At 39.7% G+C, this 21,381-nt stretch overlaps 1 protein-coding gene across 1 annotated transcript in view; it reads left to right on the top strand.

Moving 5' to 3' along the window:
- The window catches only part of LOC122814201 (threonylcarbamoyladenosine tRNA methylthiotransferase-like), a 2,095,726-nt gene that overhangs the window by 670,159 nt on the left and 1,404,186 nt on the right, over positions 1–21,381 (top strand). The window contains exon 3 of the mRNA XM_044086806.1: positions 5,168–5,334. Coding sequence (XP_043942741.1) covers positions 5,168–5,334 — 167 coding nt within the window. The remainder of the gene's footprint in view (positions 1–5,167; positions 5,335–21,381) is intronic.

The raw sequence follows: 21,381 nt of genomic DNA, 5'->3' as shown, positions 1-21,381 counted from the left end.
TTACTTTGCAGATCATTTTGTTCCTACTGAAGTCCCAAGGCATTTACAAGGTGTTTGATAGATTACCCTAATTTTTGGGGTTGGCTTAATGGTTGAGGAGTTTACCTTACAGACACCAGGTACAGAGTTTGATTCTCACTTTTGGTCACTGTTTGGTTATTGGCTAGACATGTAATAGTGTGCAGACTGATTGTCTAGTATTTACCTATGAACCAGCTTAAAGTAGTCCAAGTCATGTTAATTTTCAAAATGCATGTTCCACAGGCATAGAGGTGTGAATCTGTCCTTGACTTGACCAGAATTGTGTATAAAGATCTTTACTGACTCTTTAGAAGGTTAACCCCATTACAGTTTTTGAAAGAGCTCCCCTAGAATATGTAGGTATTAATTCTCTTAAGATCAAATGTTGTCTTTTCTGTATGTCTTCAACCTGTGGGTGTTATCGGATCCGACTTGGATCAGATGCCAGCCATTTGAGTCTTCAGCTCAAGAGCTTCACCTCCTCTACTCATAATACCTTGCTGTCCTCAGATCTTGTTTATCACCATTGAGAGCACAGCATTGTCCTGCAAGCTGCACTCCATTGTATCATTTGTGGGCAGTAGCTTTAGCCTTTTTTTGGTGTATATCCTCTATCCTAGTTTTAGTTTGTGTTTGTTAGATAATTGCAGATGGTGGGTAAGAGTTAGGTGTTAGGGACAATTTTTTTCCTGAGTAGTTCTTTCTTTCTTGGCATTCCCACCCTTCCTTTCTTTCTGTCAAAAAAGGTATTTAATGTGTATTTTTTCCCTAATGTTACAGATAGATATTTGTAGATATTTAGATTGTTGCTGTTTTGTAGTGTGATTAGGTAGCTAGGTTTTTTACTGTTAGTGTTGTGTGTTTTTTGATTGTGCTTATTACTTTTTTCTGAGTATGCTAGGTATGGAAAAAGAAAAGACTGGTTTTAAGGAATGTGTAGAGTCAGGGCACAAGTTGCCCCTGTAAAATGCACATGACCGTTGTGTCTGTTGTCTGGGTACTACCTATCTGGAGACACTGTTCGGCCTGTGTATCATTTGAGTCCTTAGCTGTCAACCAGCTTTGGGCCAAACTCATTTTAAAAGGGATGCTCCTGCCTTCTGCTGTGTCTTTGTCTTCTCCTTCTTCCAGTTAAGAGATCCAAGAAGAGGGAAAAAGAGAGATCTGGGTCAAAGACCTGAAATCCTGTTCCAATGAACAAGAAGACTGCAAACTGTACTTCTTATCTGCTGTAGATTCATTGACCTTCAGTATCTCTGGAGGCAATACTATCAGGTCCAACTCTGCCTGCTGGGCTCTGATCTCGTGTACTGCTAAAGTCAGAGATGCCAACCAATTCACTTACCAGTCCTTCCAACTTTCAGTAAAAAGGGAGAATAATTGCTTCATTGTTTGGATGTGCATAGACTTCTCAGGTGGTGTTTGGATAAAACTAAAAATTTTAGAAAATCTGGCCAACTGTTAGTTTCCTTTTCTAATTCAAGGCTTGGAAAGCCTGTCTACAAGATGACCATTTCCAAATGGCTCTCCAACTGCATATCATCTGTCTACTCTTTGAAGGAGATTTCCTTACCAGCAAAGCCTAGAGATCATTCAACTAGAGTAGTGACTACTTTGACTGCCGTTTTCTCGTAGGCCTCTAGTGACTACTTTGACTGCCGTTTTCTCGTAGGCCTCTAGTGATGATATTTGTGTAACAGCTGCCTGATTCAACAGTCATACTTTTATCTCCCAGTACAAACTGGATGTTCAGTCTAGGTTAAGAGCTTCATTTGGTTCTAACATTTTGTGGAATGTTCTCTTCTAGGGTCTTCCTGGAGTTTTCTTTGGTTGGGGAGTCTGTCTTACAGGTTGAAGTGGTAAGGAGAAGACAACATCAGATACAAAATGATAGATCCATGTTGCCTTTCTTATTAACGTTGTTTAGATCTGATATTATTTTATGGGGATTGTCGGGGCAAACTCTATCTAAGGAGGGAAGTGAAGAGCAGGTTATTATGGGTAGAGGAGGCGGAGCTCGTGAGCTGAAGACTCTGGAATGGTTGGAGTTGGATCACTTAACCCACAGGTTGAACCGGACGGAAGAAGACAACACTGATCTGTCATTATGGTAAGTACATAACTTTCATTTATGAACACTCATCATTTGAACTTGCAGCTGAGTTCTGTTCAGATTTCAGTCAAGTACTGTGTATTTTTTATTTCCTTACTTATTAATACTAATTATATATATCGCCAAAAGTATGCGTATTATTTTCTAGGATTTGCGTTTGAGATAACAGCTGTATATTCTAATAACTTCCTAAGATGTTTATGGTCTTCTGGAATTCTACATGTTTAAGCTGTTAACATCCGATGATGCCCTGTAGTATTTGTTTTCCTCAGTCTTCAGAGGCTTACTATACAACTTACCAAGTCACTTAACCAGACAGACATACAAGGTCACCTAGATGAAAAGGTAGTTGTGTTTAGTAGGCACACTGGATTGACAAAAAAAAAACAATGTTTGACTTTTTTTTTTGGAAATTTTGCTGGTTCATCCTTATCAAGATATGATTAACAGTAGGTTTAAATAAAACTGTTTTTACTTGACATTTTAGTAACATAGTGTGATTACCTAGTCTGTGTTATCTCCTCCTCATTTGCAAATTCTGTTAATAAAATTATTTCTTATGGACTTCTCTCTAGTCAGCACCATTGACCCATTGTTTATAGTAATAGTCTATGCCTTCTCACTAAGTTTTTATTTTATTTTCCATAACTGAGTTAGTAGAGTGCTCTAGACGAACCCTCTTCATACACAGTCCTGGCAAAGTTAATTGCCAGGCACAAATGCTAATCTAAGTACATATTAACAGTTTACAGTATACCAGAATCCAAAGTTTATTTAAATAAAGATATTTTTATGTTGCATGGCAAATTGTGTTCTTGTGTAAATTTAACTCTATCCATTGCTGACTTAAAATGAGAATGTTATACATCATAATTAATCATTAGCTTTGTTCATAAATTTCTAGAAGTTGAATCCCAGCTTTAATTTGTAGTGAGTAAAAGAACCTTACGTGCTATAAGAGATGTAGTTCATTGTAAAAGCTCAAGGACTGATCATTTTACCAGCTTGCTGTGGGATAGCAATTTACATGTCAATCCTTTCTTCTCAGAAGATGAAGCAATGAAGTTGTAATGGGTGGAATGTTTCAGTTTCACAACTTGTGGGCAGTATGTCCCATGCTGTTCCTGTAATGCCAATGAATGTTTTGTCTCCTACTCTGAGACTGGTTCTACGCCTAAGTGGATTTGTGATGCCAACTTGCTTGGGCATAACTTAAGATTGCATTATCAATTTACAGTTTGTCAGAAAAATAAAAATTTCTTCCTGGTAAGACCAGACAAAGTTTGAGAACCTTCCCAGAGAGAGAGAAAAGAATCCTTCAGAACACGGTCTTGCCCAGCATTATTTTTTTATTTGCGTCTTACCATCTGTGTTTTATCCAAAGTCATATGTTGCTTAACCCCTTGAGTGCTGGCACAAGCCAGTCTGCCTCCAGCATGAACTTGAATTAGATTAAGCTGCTAAACAGAAAATGAATGATCATATGCCAGTTCAGTTTTGTTTTAACTTGACACCCTCCTTATTCCCCTCTAACCATACAGATTCACAGATCCATCATACACTTTCTCCAAAACTGTCCAGATTCCTCTGCAGATCAGATGCTTCACTTTGTTTTTGTAGACATCTCCAGTCAACTTAACCATTGCAGCTTCATTTATTTTAATTACTTCATGCCTTCAGGACCTTTGACATGTCCTTTTGACTACCTGCTCTTCAGTTGTTTTTCTTCACCTCGGTTTCTGAGTTATCTGGCACATTTTTGAGTTTTCCAGCTGTATAAATACTGGCATAATTTTGTACGTCCACTGTTTTGCTATGCTTTCCTGCCTAAGCATTGTTCCCATGCTGTGTACATCAAATTTAGTATTGTTTGACTTGACCTAAAACCTCTGTAAACAGACCACATTCGTGTATTCTACAGTTATTTGTCTGCTGTCTAAACAGAGCTTCTGTAGTGAACATGTAAGAGGCTCGCAGTTTTGTCTTTACATTTTGTATTGTTTTTTTCTGTTAGGCTTTGAAGTTCAAAGTCATGTCTCTAGTATAGAAGTTATCAATGCTGCGTGCTTCCCTGTCTCTGTTGTAGGTCATTGTATATGTGGTAGGTTCATTTTCAAAGCAAATGGACCTACTACTGTCACTTCCCATTGTCACACGGGTTACTAGTACTTGCTCAGCATGATAGTAATTGAAACACATCCATAAAATGATTCAGGAGGCAAACATTGCAGTACATAAAAGTAACAGTCTGATTTAACAGGAGACTCTGAACCTGAGATATATCCCAATAACTGCATGCATCTTTTGTCAGCATCTTTGGCTAACTACATCAGACTTTTTTAGTTCCATTCTAGCTCCAGCAATATTTTTTTTAAAACTTTTATTCAATCATCACTTGTGACACAGGCAAATTTACATTTATACAAAAGTAGTCAAATTGTATTAAATTAACATTACTAAACATTATACTTCACATATATTACTATATATCATATTTCCTAAATGACATTACATAAATTATTCAATTCCTGCCCCCTTTTAAACAAGAAACATCTTTATTTTGGGAAAAATGTATGCCATATTAGCTGTTAATCTGCAGTCACTCTAAACAGAGATACAGATTTCTATATTTTATGTTTCTGGTGCCAAGATTTATTTGCTATGAATTTATTTATTAGATGTTTGTTATATCTGAAGCAAATCAGTATCTTCTGTCACTTGAATATAGGTTGTGCCTATTTCATGTTAGTATGCATCTGATGGGACAGTACTTAAACTGTAACACCAGCTGTATAAAAGTAGTTATAGAAAACGTTAATGTTTAATGATGTTAAAATACTTTGTAAATAAATACAGGATGGTCAGAAATGAATAGTATGAATGTGTGTGCATAGGTATGTATGTGTATATATGTTACTGATTTTTGTAGTATTTTTACTTTAAGAGAACAAATTTAAGAAAATATAACATGTCAAAATAATTTGCTCTGGTCAGTTCTGAGGAATGTGATTAATTATATATTTGCTTTCTCAGAGGGTGTTTGTGAGATATGGTTGACCAGTGAAGACACAGGAGCTTATGGAAGAGATATTGGCACTGACCTGCCAACACTTCTTTGGAGACTGGTTGAGGTGATCCCAGAGGGAGCAATGCTGCGGCTCGGGATGACAAACCCTCCATATATTTTGGAGCATCTAGAGGTAAGTAGGAAAGAAAAGTTAGTAGACTAACGTCTGTATGTTTGACACCACTGGCTACATGTCAAGAATACTTGCTGCTGAAGCTAGTGTGAGGGCCAGCTCTGGTCTTGAAGTGATTTAGGATGCAATATACAAGTTTAACAGCTTGCTGGTGTATACATGAATTATTTTAAAATGCAGAATTAAAGATTTTTATTCCAGTTTTTTAAATTGTGTGAAATTGCGATTACTTTTGCCAGTAGATAAGAACATTGTTTTTTTTTTTTCACTAGAAGAACAGAAAATATTAACAAATATTTCTGATAAAAATTCAGATTTTTTTGATTATCTTTTTGGTACTGTTACCCTTTTTCACTGAAATGTACCTCTGATTTGGCTTTGTGTGTAAACTCAATGAGATGCAGAAATGTGTTTTGCAGTATCCTGGGCAGATCTTTCCTGACACTGTTGAAAAGGTTTATTGACAGATACATTCTATTCTAACCTTGTTTCTCTGCAACTGCTTCCTGCCTTCATTTAGTGACCCTTAACTAGCACGCCTCAAAGCAGCATTATGGCCATGATTATGATTTATTTGCAGGCCAGCTGTCTTTTCTGAAAGGAGGATCAGACTTTGATTGTTGTGTTTGTGCTGCTTTATCCAGCAGAAGAAACATGAGTAGAATGCAAAATGACTAACAAAACAGAATCCATGTAGAATGTGGCCTTTTTCACCGTAATGTTGCTGAAGTCTGTTTAGCAGTATCACCCTGGCATCCAGGTGTTTCAAGTGCCTGATTTTTTTTGTTTGTTTTATTAATGGTAGCTTTTTGAAATATGAGTGTGAGACTGGTGGTATTTTGTGCCATCATGGCATTCCAGGGCACTTTTGCATGCTAAAGTAGAAGAGATTTTTTTTTTAATTCAGAGTATATTTTTTTACTTTCAGAAGCACTGCTGGTTCGTTAGTTACAGATGTTAAGGTTAGATCTCTCATAAAACCAGGGAAGAGTATGTTAACTGAATTGTATAGAAGGTGTCTGAAACCAGTGAGTATTTAAGCTCTCAACTGATGTAATCAGTTGAATGTGAGCCTTTGGTAATATTTTAAGACCTCATTGCCAGTCAATTGTTGTAGAGCAGGCTGGGCTATGTTAACAAGTCTAATTTCTGCAGTGATGGATAGGAAGTAGGGAGGGAGTAGCAGCTGGTGTGCTGCCATCCTTTTGGTTGAAGTGCGAGTTTATCCACTGCATGCTGCCCCGCCAAGGAAGGCCAGTCAGCCAGCAAGTGTAGGGACCAAATAGATGTGTATCTAGTAATTCTCCTTTTACATGAGATAACATGCACATTTGTGCAATCTTTGATGCAATTCATGTTAGCGCACAAAAGAAGGTAAGGTAAAGGCATAATTGGAAAAGCATTTTACCAGTATGGCCCACCACACCACAGGCCAGAGACCAATAGCCCTTCTACCTGTATTCAGCTAGCCCATTCATATTACTGTAGCAGGAGCTTGAATTCCCGAGGCTAGGCGAGAGCTTTGTGGCCCATTCTTTCTTTTTCAGGAATCCCAATCAGCTCATCCAGTCTGCAACAAGAGTCTGTTGGAATGTGCGGGACAGTGTGTACCCCCATCCTGTACAGCATTGTTCTTTCAAGACCTGCTGTGTGTTGCCCTCAGAGGGAAATTGTGCCTCCATACTGAATTCCTCTCTGTTGCTGTGTTAACTTGCACATAGCAGCAGAGACTTGATGAGTTCATCCTTCATAGGTAGAGCACCTTCTGCTCCTGCAAGATGTCACCAGTATGGCAAGCCAGACCCACCTCCCTCAGCAGTGGCTTCTTACTACCATCCTCACCTACCTGCTCAGCCCCTACAGGCACTGAGCTACTGTTTGAACTTGGTTCATGGGCTGCATAGGCAGTGTTTTATTCCCTTCTTTCCATGGAGCTAGCTTGTCATCTCCAGTTCTTGGCTACCCAGATGTTCTTCGTGTTTCACTGTTGCAGTCATCACATTTGGATTATCCTTGCCAGGTTAGGCCTCAGCCGGCCCGAATACCAGAGGCTTAGTATTTCTGCGTCAGTTGGTGTCATTTCAGGACTGACGTCAGGTCATCAATAGTATAAAATAAGGCAGCCGACGCCATTACATCAGTCTTTCTTGCCATGGAACCCAAAGCACATCTTGCATACTACTCGTTCCATATGCCAGACTACATATGAGGAAATTTAAGTGGTACCTAAAAAGCCGTTGGTGTCAACACTCTCAAGACCTGGAGACTCTTATACCTATAGTTCCTTGCCTCAGAAAAGATTTTCTTTGGTGGGCAACAGCATGCTCCCACAACAAGGGACTTCCTTTCTCACCACCCTCCCCCACCCAGACCCTCACCACAGATGCATCAGACTATACCTGGGGTGCACACCTGGACGGCAGGTGCATACAAGGCCAATGGAGCCCACAGCAAATCCCTCTGCACATCAACCAAAAAGAGATGATGGCTGTCCAGCATGCCTCGATAGCTTTCAAGCCCCTTCTCTCTCCAGGAGCTCTCCCGATCAAAATGGACAACACCTCTGTAATGTGGTATATCAACAAGCAGGGAGGGACTCACACCTACCCTCTGTGCAGGCTGGCCATGACCCTTTGGCATGCAGTCTCTGCCATGCAACTCCACCTGTTAGCATAATTCCTACCAGGTTCTCTCATCTCTTTGGGAGACCAATTAAGCAGAAATTGTCTGGACCCACACGAGTGGCAGCTCAACAGAAGAACCTTCACCCTAATAACTCAGAAATGGGGCACCCTGAAGGTTGACCTCTTTGCCTCCCACACCAACTATCAGCTCAGCAAATTCTGCACCAGGGAGCATCACTGCATGGCTTGGAAAGTGGATGCCCTGTCCTCCCCTGGGTCAATCTATCTGTCTATGCCTTTCCTCCACTACCTCTCATCCCCAGGGTACTGCTCAAAATAAAAGAGGAAAAACCAAGGACAATTCTTATAGCTCCAGACTGGCCTCGCCAGCACTGGTACCCCTTGCTGTGCAGCCTGTCCCCACTGCCACCATGGCATCTTCCTCAGATTCCAAACCTCCTGACCCCGAGGGAAGGGGAATTCATGCATCCCCAATTGCAAACACTCAATTTGGCAGCTTGGCTTACTCCCTAACCCCCGATCCATCTGGCAACTTTAGTAAACAGGTTCTAGATGTTATATGTGAGGCCAGACGCCCTAGCACTAGAAAGTCTTATGCTGACAAATGGAAAAGCTTCTGCACCTGAATTCAGGATAAGGGAGCCAGTAGGTCACAGCCCTCCCTCTCTGTCTCATCCTAGATTACTTAGCTGGCCTACTATACAGTGGCCTCTCTTTTTCCTCTATTAAAATTCATGCCTCTGCTATCTCTGCTCATTTTCCCATGGAGCAGCCCCTTTTCTCACACCCCTTGATCAAACAGTTCCTAAGAGGGGCTAGCAACTTGAGACCACCCAGAAGAGCACCAACCCCAGTTTGGGACCTTAACTTTGTGTTGGAAAAGCTCACCCAGCCCCCCCCCTTCGAACCAGCTTCTTCTGCAGAGCTAAAATTTCTCTCCTGGAAGACTGCTTTACTTCTGGCCATCACTTCAGCCAGAAGAGTCTCCGAGCTGCAAGTACTCTTGGCTGTGGAACCCTTCCTCATCTTCTATGCTGACAGGGTATCCCTCAGGACTAATCCATTCTTCATGCCCAAGGTGTGGTGTCCAGTGTGGCTCTCAACCAATCCATTCATTTACCAACCTTTTTTCCTAATGCCCAGAACAAGGGTGAAATGATCCAACACTCTCTAGATGTGCACAGACAGCTCAGATTCTATCTAGACAGGACTAAATCCTTCAGGAAGTCTAATCAATTGCTGGTTAGCTTTGCTACAGGGGCAGAAGGCAAAGCCATCTCCAAACAAACCATTTCCAAATGGATAGCAGACTGCATCCATTTGTGCTACTAACAACACGGAAATCCTCCCCCAAAGGGGTCAGGACTCACTTCACCAGAGCAGCCTCCACCTCAGCAGTTTTCCTCAGAGGAGTCCCCACCAAGGACATCCTGGAGGCTGCCACCTGGACATCTGTTCACACTTTTACCAAACATTACCACCTGCCTCTCTCCTCTAAATCCAGGGCAGGTTTTCCCTCTGCAGTCTTGCAGGGCATCCTAGCCAACACCTACTTTGCTTGACTGCCTCCACCCATTTCCTCAGCTTTGGGCATCAACCCAAATGTGATGACTGCAACAGTGAAACATGAGGAACATAGTACAGTTGTGTACATTTACCATAAATGTAGATGTTCGAGTGTATTTACTGTTGCAGTCCTGGTTTCCCGCCCTCCATCTCGCTTTTTTCTTCTCTTTCCTTACAAGAGACGTATTGTTATTTACTTTCTACTGGTGGGGTTCTTCCACCAGAACCTGGCTCCTACTTGGGGCCTCCTGACAGGTTACGGCAAGAAAAACTGATGTAATGGCGTCAGCTGCCTTACTTTGTACTACTGACGACCTGATGTCAGTCCTGAAGCAACAGCATCTGACACAGAAATACTAAGCCTCTGGTATTCGGGCCGGCTGAGGGCTACCCTGGCAGGGATACCCAAATGTGATGACTGCAACAGTGAATACACTCGAACATCTACATTTATGGTAAGTGTACACAACTGTACTTTCTCTCTCCTTTCTAATGGATTACATAAGATTCTAAGAGTAGAATACTGATTAACAGGGCAAACACCAGAGGCATAAGGTAGTAAAACGTAATCAGAATAAAACAATTCCATAAAAAGCCATGGTAATTGGGTATTACTGACTGCTGTACACTTTGTTTTGTCAGACTGGTACCTTGTACTGTTGTTTGCATAGTATCTTGGGTTGAAAAAGGTCTTGGGTGTATTTATCTCTCTTCTAGTTCCTCCATTGTGCATGAAGCATTTGTTAGATTGCAGAAATAAATGTAGATTATGACATTTCCAAAACACACGCAAGAGTGCATGCAACAGAAATTCACTTAATCTCCAAATTCCCAGCAGTCTGCAGAGTTGTTTAGCAAAGTATTTGTGTCCCTGCTTATTATTCAGCACAACATCCAAATGCTTAAAGAAACTAATTGTCATGAAACCTGTGTTAGTGTGTGTGTGCTGTAGACCATCCTTAAAGTGGATTATAACTTCTCTTATATTGCCTCCATGTCAAGATTACTTGAATGTCTTTATACAAAGAAAAACTGCATTCCATCTGGACCATAATGAAGTCTAATTGGATCTGCATTTAATACTAGATCTTTTGAGGACTAAGCACATTTTTAGAATCCTGCTATAACATATGATAGCCATGGACACAAACCACATTACAGGCAATTTAAAATAGTTAAAGTTTTTATATTATTTTCACCCTGTCTCTATAATTGGCCTTAATAATGGTAGGCATGACTGTTGTTAATTTTTGATTAATTTATTTTACTTAAAACGAGGTAGTATATGTGGAAGACAGTGTTGACTGTTTTCTTGAAAGGGATTAGGTATGCAGCAGTTACGACGACCTGAAAAGCAAATAAATAAATAAAATATTTCATTATGTTGGTAACCACACAAATGGACTGATCCACAATGATCTTTCAGTTATGACCTAGAATAATAAATGAAAGGAATGCATATTCCTACTAGATTAAACAAAAACGCTTATGATACAGTTTAACAACATAAGGTAAAATTAACTACTTAAAAAGAAGTCAGAGAAGAATTTGTAGTCTTTCTCAGGAGTTGGCTAGAGTAAAGTGTTCAGTACATTGTCAAGTAGTTAAACATTTTATGGCCAAGTAAAGAAGTTTATGGAAAATGTGAAAAAGGTTGTATTTCGTGTGGCATTCAGTATAATATTCCATACTTGGGGGTGCTGACAGAAACAGGTGGAGTGCTGAAGGTATGACAGCTGCAAACAGCAAGGGTCAGTAGCCCTCCTGTCCTTACCAGGATGCAGAAGTGGTATACAGGCCAGAATATGTGTAGGTCTAACTGTGTGTATAGAATGATGCTATGAACTTTGCTCAGCTTAACCTGTAGACACCGAGAGCAAATTCAGTAATTGATATGAGGATATATTTTTCCAGTGGAGCACAGGCTTCTGATAACATCAGATGGCTCATTCTGTCATTCTGTGTTTGTGAGAAAGCCATTTTGTTTGTGCTTTACCGGTATATCCAGAGAACATAAGAGTGGCATTGAGAGCATGCAACTTTTCTTTATTGCTGTTGCTAAGTTGTCTACTGTTAGACCACTTAGCCACATGTATATGGGATGGGGGAGGGGTGAGAGAAAGTGCAAAATGTTTAGCCCAAAATAGGATAGTGTGATCAGCACGGAGAAGGGCATACAGTTCAGGATTGTCAGTGGAAATGCAAAGAAGACTGAATAACAGATGTGTTACACTTGAGCCCTCAGGAGAGGAGGGAACTCTTGCAGAATTGTCTTTACTTTCCATGGCCATCTCACCTGGACCAGAACACCAAAGGTGGAGGTGTGTTCATATTCATTAAGGATATACACTCCTCCAGGCTAGTTGCGCAGCATAATGCATCCGAGGTTATCCAAGTGCAACTAACTCTGGGCAAAACTGCAAACCAAATTGTAGCTTGCTACAGATCCCCCACCCATGCCCCAGGATTCCCACTCCTCTTTTCTTGGTATACTGGAAAATGTTAGGGTTCAACCAAACACCCTAATAATGGGCGATTTCATCTACTCCACCATTAACTGGGAAAACTACTCATGTACCAACTCCTTCGCTCAATGCTTTCTGGAATTCATAAATTCCAATGCCCTGGATCAACTTATCCATACCCCCACCAGGGGCAACAATATACTAGACTTAGTCATTACCAGCATGAGTGACCGGTGTTCCACACTTGAAGTCAACTCCTCGTTGGTCAGATCCGACCATAAGCTAATCACCCTAGATATCCGCATCCTGCCCCCACCCACCATTAAGGAAACCACGGTAAAACATTTCTCCAAAGCCAACTTCATGCTTCTTAAGACAGAAGTGGCAAACTTTATGACACCCATGCAGATGGACAATACAGTTATGACTGCTGAATCCTACACAAATGCTCTCTATAAGCACTTACACAAGTGCATGGATCGTGCTATCCCAAACAGAATCAAGACGCTATCCTCCAAAAAAAGGAAGCCAATCTGGTGGTCCCCTGCCATAAACAAAATCTACAATAGAAGGAAGAAACTGTTGCAAAAGAGAGTAAAATCACATGAGTGGAGGAGTTCCCTGATCAGCCTCAGTAAGAAGCTGAAATCCCTTATAACATTCTCCAAAGCTAACTACGAAAACAAAATCGCCACTGATTCTAAGGGCAACCACAAAGCATTCTATAGCTATGTCAAGAATCTCAATGGCAACACCCAGATCTGCTCTGAGTTACAGCACAACGGCACGAAAATTACAGAACCAACTGATATTGCCAACATCCTGGCAGATAGGTTCAGTGCTAACGTTGCCCCCCACTCACCCTCTAAAGGGCCCATATCTGTATAGGAAAATGCAGAGTCCCTGTAATCACATCTATGTAGATAAAAGCTGCACTCACTAAAACCAGAAACACAGCATCCATGGGACCGGACAACATCCCAGGCTGCGTTTTACATGAACTTTAGAACGAACTGGCTCCCAACCTAAGCACCATGTTCAATCATAGTCTCACATCAGGCTTTGTGCCCACTAAGTGGAGCACAGCAACAGTTATCCCACTCCACAAAGGGGAGCCACCACTGATCCTGGGAACTATCACCCTATTAGCCTGACGAGCCTGGTCTGCAAGGCCATGGAACGTATCATCATGGAACTCATAAACAAAGACATTGGTAAACTCCAAACTCTGGATCCCTCCCAGTTCGGTTTTGTGAAAGGCAGATCATGCCTTCTGAACCTGTTTGACTTCTTTGAGGCAGTCACCAAAGCCGTAGACGAGGGTAAGGTGGTTCACACAGCCTATCTTGACCTCGCCAATGCTTTCGACACCATCCCCTATTCTGGAATTATAGCTAAACTCACTAAACTAGGTATAAATCCCTACGTCACAAGATGGGTTGCCAACTGGCTCACTGACAGAACCCACACTGTAAAAGTTGCAGACTCCAAATCTGACTTCAAACCAGTGACAAGTGGAGTACCACAGGGTTCAGTCCTGGGATTTCTCATGTTTGGTATCTATTTCTCCGAAGTACAAGCTAACCCAGAAGGCCTCTGGCTAATGAAGTTCGCAGATGACTGCAAACTAGGAGCCATAATCAAGTCCCCAAATGATGTGGACATCCTACAGAAGGGCCTCAACGAGACAGATGCCTGGTGTCAGAGGCATGGCATCAAGCTCAGTGCCAAAAAGTGCATTGTCATCCCCTTTGCTAAAAGCTCTGTACCCATGAATTACCACATAAACGACAGTATACTTAATGCTGAATGTGTGATAAGAGACCTTGGGACCCAGATGGACAGTTGTCTCTCCTTTGATAATTACATCGCCACAGTAATCAGGAAATCCTATGTGGCATACCTCATCACAAAAGGGTTTTCACCCAGGGAAAAAGAGATCATTGTTCCCCTCTACTCGGCACTCATTAGACCCATTATAGAGTACAACACTCCTTTTGGAATCTACCTCACAAGACATCTGCAGCAGCTGGAAAGGGCACAGAAGTACCTCACAAAGAGGATTACTGGTTTCAAACAGATGCCCTACACTGACTGTCTCAAACAATTCCAGCTTTACTCATTAGCATTACATACTCCAAGGAGATCTCTGCCTAACATATAAAGCTATGTTAAACCAAGAGCTGCTGGACATGCTACACCTAAAGAAATCCCAATCCCTCCGAGCTACATGCTCTAGGGACCTAAACCTTATCACCACAATAAACAGGACATGCTGGAGGGATAGATTCCTGTCCCAGAGACTTCCTATACTCTGGAACAAGTTACCCATCTATGTCAAGCAAAGTTCCTCATTAGCACTCTTCAAGAAAAATCTTGATGAGTGGATGGGTAATTTGAAATACACACCGGGGATCACTTCTGTGGCTCTGCTCGACAGGGGCACAGGAAATTAACTTTCTTGAGTGGCGTAAGCCAGGGAACCTTGTTGGCTAGGCTTACTTAGGCCCTTGGGCCGATAGCCTAGTACCTACCTATGAATCTACGAAACAAAACTGTTGAACAGATAACTGAATAGCTGTTCAAAAGGCCATAGTTGATGGATTAGTTATCAGTTTAAGATGATAGAAAACTGAGCTGAACGAGCAATTTGAGTCAATGAGTAAAACTGCTGTGGGTTCTTATTGTCTAGGAGATCAGTCTTCATATTTTGGCTTCTGACGAAACCGTTTTTCTAACCGCATAAATACTTAATCTGTTATGTACTTTTTTTTATGAGATGTGACTGCAGTTTCCAGTAGATTGATAGTGAAAAGAAGTGGAAGGACCACTGTTATGAATGTGAAAAACTGCAGCTAATTTCCAAAGGTCAGGAAACTTGCCACTGCTGAAAGAGATGTTGAAGATGTCAGTTTTTGTTAGCATCCAGCAACACACAATACCATAGTCTTCCATGCAAACTGGCGATCTTGTATACAACTACTTCTTTAACAACTATCGACTTGTTACTCAAAACCAGTATGGTTTCCTGAAAGGGTCATAGTACCCTCTGTCCTATATTTTCCTGTCCTGATGCTATACTTTTGAATGTGGGCAAGGGTAGATTAATTGAGCCAAACTTGTTCGAAGCTTTTTATTCTGTCCAGCCAAACGTTACATAGTGACTTATGTTACTGGAATTTGAACAGTCTTGCACTTAGTTGAATAAATACCAGCTTGAGCAACAAATCTTTTGTGATGAGTATGAGGAGTGGGTTGCTTGCTTTTGCAGTCTACTTAACTCTGCTGATACCCCACAGAGATCTGTCCATGGATTCTTATACTCCATTTTAATTGTTGATTCTCTTCAAATAGGAATCTGAGATTTATTTTATGCTGATAGCCAGGTTATTTGATCCTTTGATAAATCCATTGATATAATCGGGCATTACCCTTTCCAACAGTCTTTGCAGAATCCATTCCATACTTAGCAAATGTGACCTTGGTATCCATTTTAAGAAAATTGTAGCCATGCTGTTGGCAATTTAAACTTAGCTATATTATCCACTGGAAGTTGACTAACCCCTTGTTGGGGGGGGGGGTCGTCATTTGAACTCAGTGACACAGTTTAAGTACCTGCAAGTGTAGCTTGCTCACGTCTGTCCTACTAACATTATGTTGACAAAACTCTTACTAAGGTGAATACTGTGCTGCTTAAAGAGTCACACTTCTGTATATGCTGTCCCAAAAAATTAATTTTCCTTCCAGCATTAGATTGTGGTCTCTCTCTAGTTATGCTAGACTCTTTTGGAAGCCCCGTTGCCTTAAATTAGCTCTTTTTCCTTCGCATTCATTTCATGGCCGTAGTATCTTCTCATGATTTAATGTAAAATTCAACAGACCTGTTTCTGTCTCACTGTTGTTGTTTGTCTTTCAGCTTTTTCCCGGTTAGGAGTCACCACAGCGGAACTCCGGTCCGCTAATGATTGGCAGTTGGTTTTTATGGTGTCGAGTTGCCAGCCCGATGCCCAGCCTTCAGCGAAGGCATGCCCATTCAACGCATGTCTTTCGAATGCCCACTCGATCGTGGGGAGGACTTGCAGACTCCACACAGAAGGCACTCCCAACCCAAGCCAAGAATCGAACGGGAGAGCCTCTTGCTGTGAGGCAACAATGCTACCGCTGCACCACCGCGAAAGTTGTTTGTCTCACTGTAGGTCACTTAATTAAGACAAAGCCCTTCAGGGAGTCATGTATCGACTCTTTCTCTTTGCTTTTTCTCTCATTTTGCAGCAGAGTGCTGCACTAGGGCCATATCAGTCGTGACATTTAAGATTCTGAATACCTTTACTGACAATTTTTAGAACTGCAGCTCCATTCAGCCAGTTTAAGGCCAACATTAACTCATTCCCTCCAGTGGAGCTCTAAAAGTTTGCACTGCAACTTCCAGTAGGCGGAGCCTAAGCTTTTTGATAAAATCAAATTATGCCCTCACATTTTAAACAAATGTTCATATCTCTGGAACCATGGGGTTACTAAAGAAATGTAAATATCAAATTCTGCAGCACAAATTATTTTTAAAGTGGCAGTATTCTTTATATTCATTGTCTTAAACTGGATGTTTTAAGTCACAGTAAAGACAGTACCAGTTAAATTTATAATATTTTGTAAACAACTTGCAATCTCTCAGCAACCACTCATGTTACACACATACTGTCAGCAAACTTTTGTTCATCCAGCTGAGAGCTTTCATACCAGGCTGAGCAGTTTTGCCTGTGCTAATAGGTTGTTGAGCTATTTAGACAAACATGACATTCATATTCATCTAAACCCAAATATATTATTGGACAATAAACTTTTGAACTTAACAAACTATCCTTTAATTAAAAATCTAAAAGTAGGAGATGTTTTGAAATATCTTGACTTGCCTTTATCTGACTGGCGTAAGTTATTGAAAGTAAACTGGAATTACTCACCAATTCTTACACAACTAAGAGCAATAATTAAAAACAAATTTGTATCTCTGGTCCCCATAGACTCACAATTGAAAAACCTTAACACGATTATTAAAATACTTTCATCATCTGATAAAATGCTCTCAAACTCATATAAATTAATTAATTCTTTAATGATGGACCACAACTGTCTTTTATCTAATGTTTGGTTGAATTATAATTCCCAATTGTCAGAATCTCAGAAAGTCCTGGCTATTAGACACACTAAGGAATTTATCCCTTTTAAAAATTAGCATACACACAATTAATGATTAATAATGATGCCTACTTTACCCCAATCAAATTAAACAAATTTAACCCAAATAAGTCCCCTTCGTGTTCATGCTGTTCTCATCCCCAAGCAGACCTCCTTCATATTCTATGGTATTGTCATTTCTCTCACAGATTGTGGACATCTTTGAAAGTCAGACTGCAGAAAATGGGATATCAAAAATCCACGTTGACGTGGGAATTTGCTATTCTACATATTCCATTGATTCATCTTTCAAAAGTTGATATTCATGTTATCATTTTTATTTGCTCATTACTAAAACTTTATATAATACAAAATTGGATTGATCGTTCTAAATTAAAATGGGTTACTTTCCAGAAAATGGCTTTTAAATTTATTGATGCTCAAAGATACTTAGGTGGAAGTCCAAAAAAAAAGCTATTAGAAAGGTTGTGTTAGAAAAGGTTCTAAACATATTAAATAGTTAATGTTAAATTTTTTTTTTTTTTTTTCTCTCAGGTTGCCTAACTTGTATATAGTGTACATATGGTGTATATTTTATTTCTAAATAACTTATCAAAATCTCATGAAGGTTGTTATCACTAGATGAATCGTTATATGTTCATTTATGCCTTCTTCTTATGTATAATCTTTTAATTGTCTTGCTATTCATATAATTAATAAAAAAATTTTTGAGAAAAAAAAACATGACATTCATAATAATATAAATAAATATTATATGAACAGCAATTAATATTATGTTACCTGCACTGTGCAGAAATCAAATATCAATGCAGCTGTGTTTGCCATTCTGTAAGCTGTACCATAGAGTATTTTTTTATTTTGTATGTTGCTTGGATTTGGAATTATTAATGCAAATACGAGCAAGCAATATTTGACACACAGAGGCATCAGTAGGATGTAACTGCAGAAACACCTGGAGACGTCACTAGGGTGCAGTGAGTTAAATCCTGATATAATGGTGTTTTTCCATGATTGTTTGAATCATTTAGTAGTGTTTCCAAATCATAATCATATATGTAACTGTTTCAGAACATCAGGTCTTCTCTTTCCAAGATGCTACCCAAACTGGTCTTACAATTAACTGTCTTTACATCTGTTGCTCAGATTCACTTCTAGCTTACATTGCTGTTGCTAATACATTTTCAGTTATATTCTGCATCTTTTGTTAATTATGTATTTTTTATTTTAATTTATTTATTATGCTCGTAGACCTAGAATGCCCAGCTGAACGTCTTATTGTCAGTAGTATCCCAGTGAGAAAAGCTCCAGTGCAAATAAAAATGTATAATTCTTTCACAACAAACGCAACCTTAGATTAGTATGCAAGACTCAAGTTACAATAATAGGGAGGAGTAGGATGCTGACAGGCATAAGAGCATGACCAAGACTGAGTAAAGTAATAAAAGTGATTTTTAAAAACATTGGTCTTGGTTTGAGTAGTTGACAAGGAATAGTTGAACGTGGGTATATTCAAATATTAGATGTGTTTAAGATTAGCTATACTTTTGATGTGGAAGTGTTACTTCCCTTGATGTGGTGTCATAATTAAGGTATACAATTTCAGCCGGAATGGTAACAGAGCCCCACACAACAGAAAACTTGTAAATAGAAGGGTTGGCGAATAGAATGGGTTAATTTAAGTTTGTTTGCTGTGAGTTTTAGTGTTAGTTTACCTAACACAGTTTTACTGTTTGTTATAGTGTGTTCTGTTATTTCTGGTTTCATGTCTTTTTGGCCATTACTGGGTTTGATATTTTCAATTGGTGGTGTTAGTGTGTGCTTTTTTTGTTTAAACTCTGTTATAAGTTGGTGCAGTGTGCTGATATCAATCCATGCCGAGTATTCTACTAGTGAGTTTAAACTAGATAGTTTTAGAATACATTTCCTGAAGCCCTGAGAGATGTGATACTGGTATAACAGTAGTTTTCATATTGACAGATTTCTGTCTACCTCTTTTCATTAGACTATAAACAGTTTAAAGTAGCTCAGCCACTGCTCTCGGGTATTAGACTGACATCCAGTAACAATACATTCTCCATACAAAGCCTTAAGGTTTGGAATTCCCCACCACCACATGTCAGGAACTCTGCAGACCCTCACCACTTTTATTGTATTATACATAGTAATTTTCTTTTTTATCTACATCAGTACTATGCAGATAATGCCTTATCCCACTTATGTGTGCTTTTTCCATCAAAAGCCATTATTACAAATTAATTGTTTTCTAGATTCTCCTGTCCTATGGGATCCACATATATTGTGCAGGAGCCAGTTCATAGGCTGTGAACAGCAGAACAAACCTTCTTACGTGTATTCTTTAACTTTTTTTTTGTACAGACTAGTTATGTAGTTGCATGCTGCACTGGTCTGATCAGTTTGCACATTAGTATGGTAGAAGGCTTATGAGTGTATGGACAAGCTGAATTGTTATACTGTATTTTACTATGGCTGTACCGACTTTGATCTGGGTTGCTGCTGGAATAGATTTCAGATCAGCTAACGTGGAGTTCTGAGGTAGGTTGTTGTGTCTTTCGGCTTTTCCCAGTTAGGGGTCGCCACAGTGGAACTCCGGTCCGCTAATGATTGGCAGTAGATTTTTACGTGCCGAGTTGCCAGCCCTGATGCACAACCTTCAACAAAGGCATGCCCATTCACGCATGTCTCCACACAGAAGACGCTTTAGCTGCGAATCGAACAGGACAACGTCTTACTGTGAGGTGACAAAAAAGGCCTGCAATATATAGGCAGCTATTAAAGACGTTAAGGCTTTTAGAATTTACAGTAGTTATTTTTTATTTCTAGCAGTGTTGTAGTAGTGTGCTTAATTCCTGGACTTTTTTTTTCTGAATTGTTTGCTTAAGTACTGAGTAAGGTTCAGTTTACACATGCATCTGTGTAAAAAAAGGAAAGAAATTTCTTTCTCTTCACTGTCAATGTATGTTGATATTTGTGTTACTACTTCGAGAGAACAGAGACCTGCAGAACTTCTCTGAACTGCTGTTCTTTTCAGGCAGGAAGGTCAAACAATGGATTCAGCTGAGCATTTCTTGTTGTCTGTTTAGCCATGGTTTGCTTCATTATAAGAAGTACTGGATTTTCCCCCTGTTCTTTCTCATAGCTGTTATCTTTTGAGACACGTCCATCTCTAATATCTCTCTCTCTCTGTGGTACTGCTGCTGCTGTTTGTATTGTTATCACCTGAGGCCTCAGTTCCCACAGACATGTTGGCATTATTGGTGTTGAATTCAGTGATCTTTTCTCCTGGTAGAGTAGAATGATTCTGGCTTCCATGGAGATTTGTGCTGTTTGGCCAGTCATTTCTAAGTGTCACCCACTGAAAATGATTCTGCAGCTGTGAACCAATGAAATAGATGACCTTGATGGCTGTAGAACATGTACTTACTTCTACTAGTAGACAGGTGTTCACATCAAAACTTAATTAACTCACTTGCCCTGCCATGGCTGTAGCTGAGTTACACTTGCCCCTGTGGAATAAAGTGAAATTGCTTCTCCTTTTCCACTTGCCCTTCAGAGAAGTTTACTCTCCTTGGCTGGATGCCTTGGGATTTACACAATTCCTATGAGTGTTATCTTTGAGACTAGGACATTCATCACTTTCCTCTTTTGTGAGGTGCTGGCATTTTTAAACTAGGCCACATGATGCATATATATACTTATAAAATGGACAACAATGGTCCATCGTATTACTGATTACCTGTGTATAAAAATTGCTTCCAAACATTGGCAAAAAAAAAAAAAAAAAAAAAAAACTGCCAGACAATGACCACATCATAAATAAATTAGTGGACATATTTATAATTCACTATCACAAACATGAGTTCTCACTTTACTGTTATTGAAAACCTTGAAGTGGTTGACTAAAACAGAAGCAAATAAAAACATGGATAAATAATATTTCTATATGTTGCAGACACAATCACGTGAAATAAGTCAAACACTGTTTAAAGTTTTTATTACAACTGTTTGCTGGTAATGGGAAAACCACATCTGTCTTTGTTTTCTCTTTTATAACAGGCATTTTATTTTCTATGGCAGTTATAAAAACGAGTTTCAAGCTGTAAGGTAGAGGATTATGCATTCAATAAGTTATTTGCATGAAATTCACCTCAATAGCTAAATGC

The sequence above is a fragment of the Protopterus annectens genome, chromosome 10.part0 (genome assembly GCF_019279795.1).
Source record: "Protopterus annectens isolate FY-2018-M chromosome 10.part0, PAN1.0, whole genome shotgun sequence".
Classification (NCBI taxonomy): Eukaryota; Metazoa; Chordata; order Ceratodontiformes; family Protopteridae; genus Protopterus; species Protopterus annectens.
The sequence above is the reverse complement of the archived record's forward strand: the minus strand, read 5'-3'. Positions and strand labels throughout refer to the sequence as shown.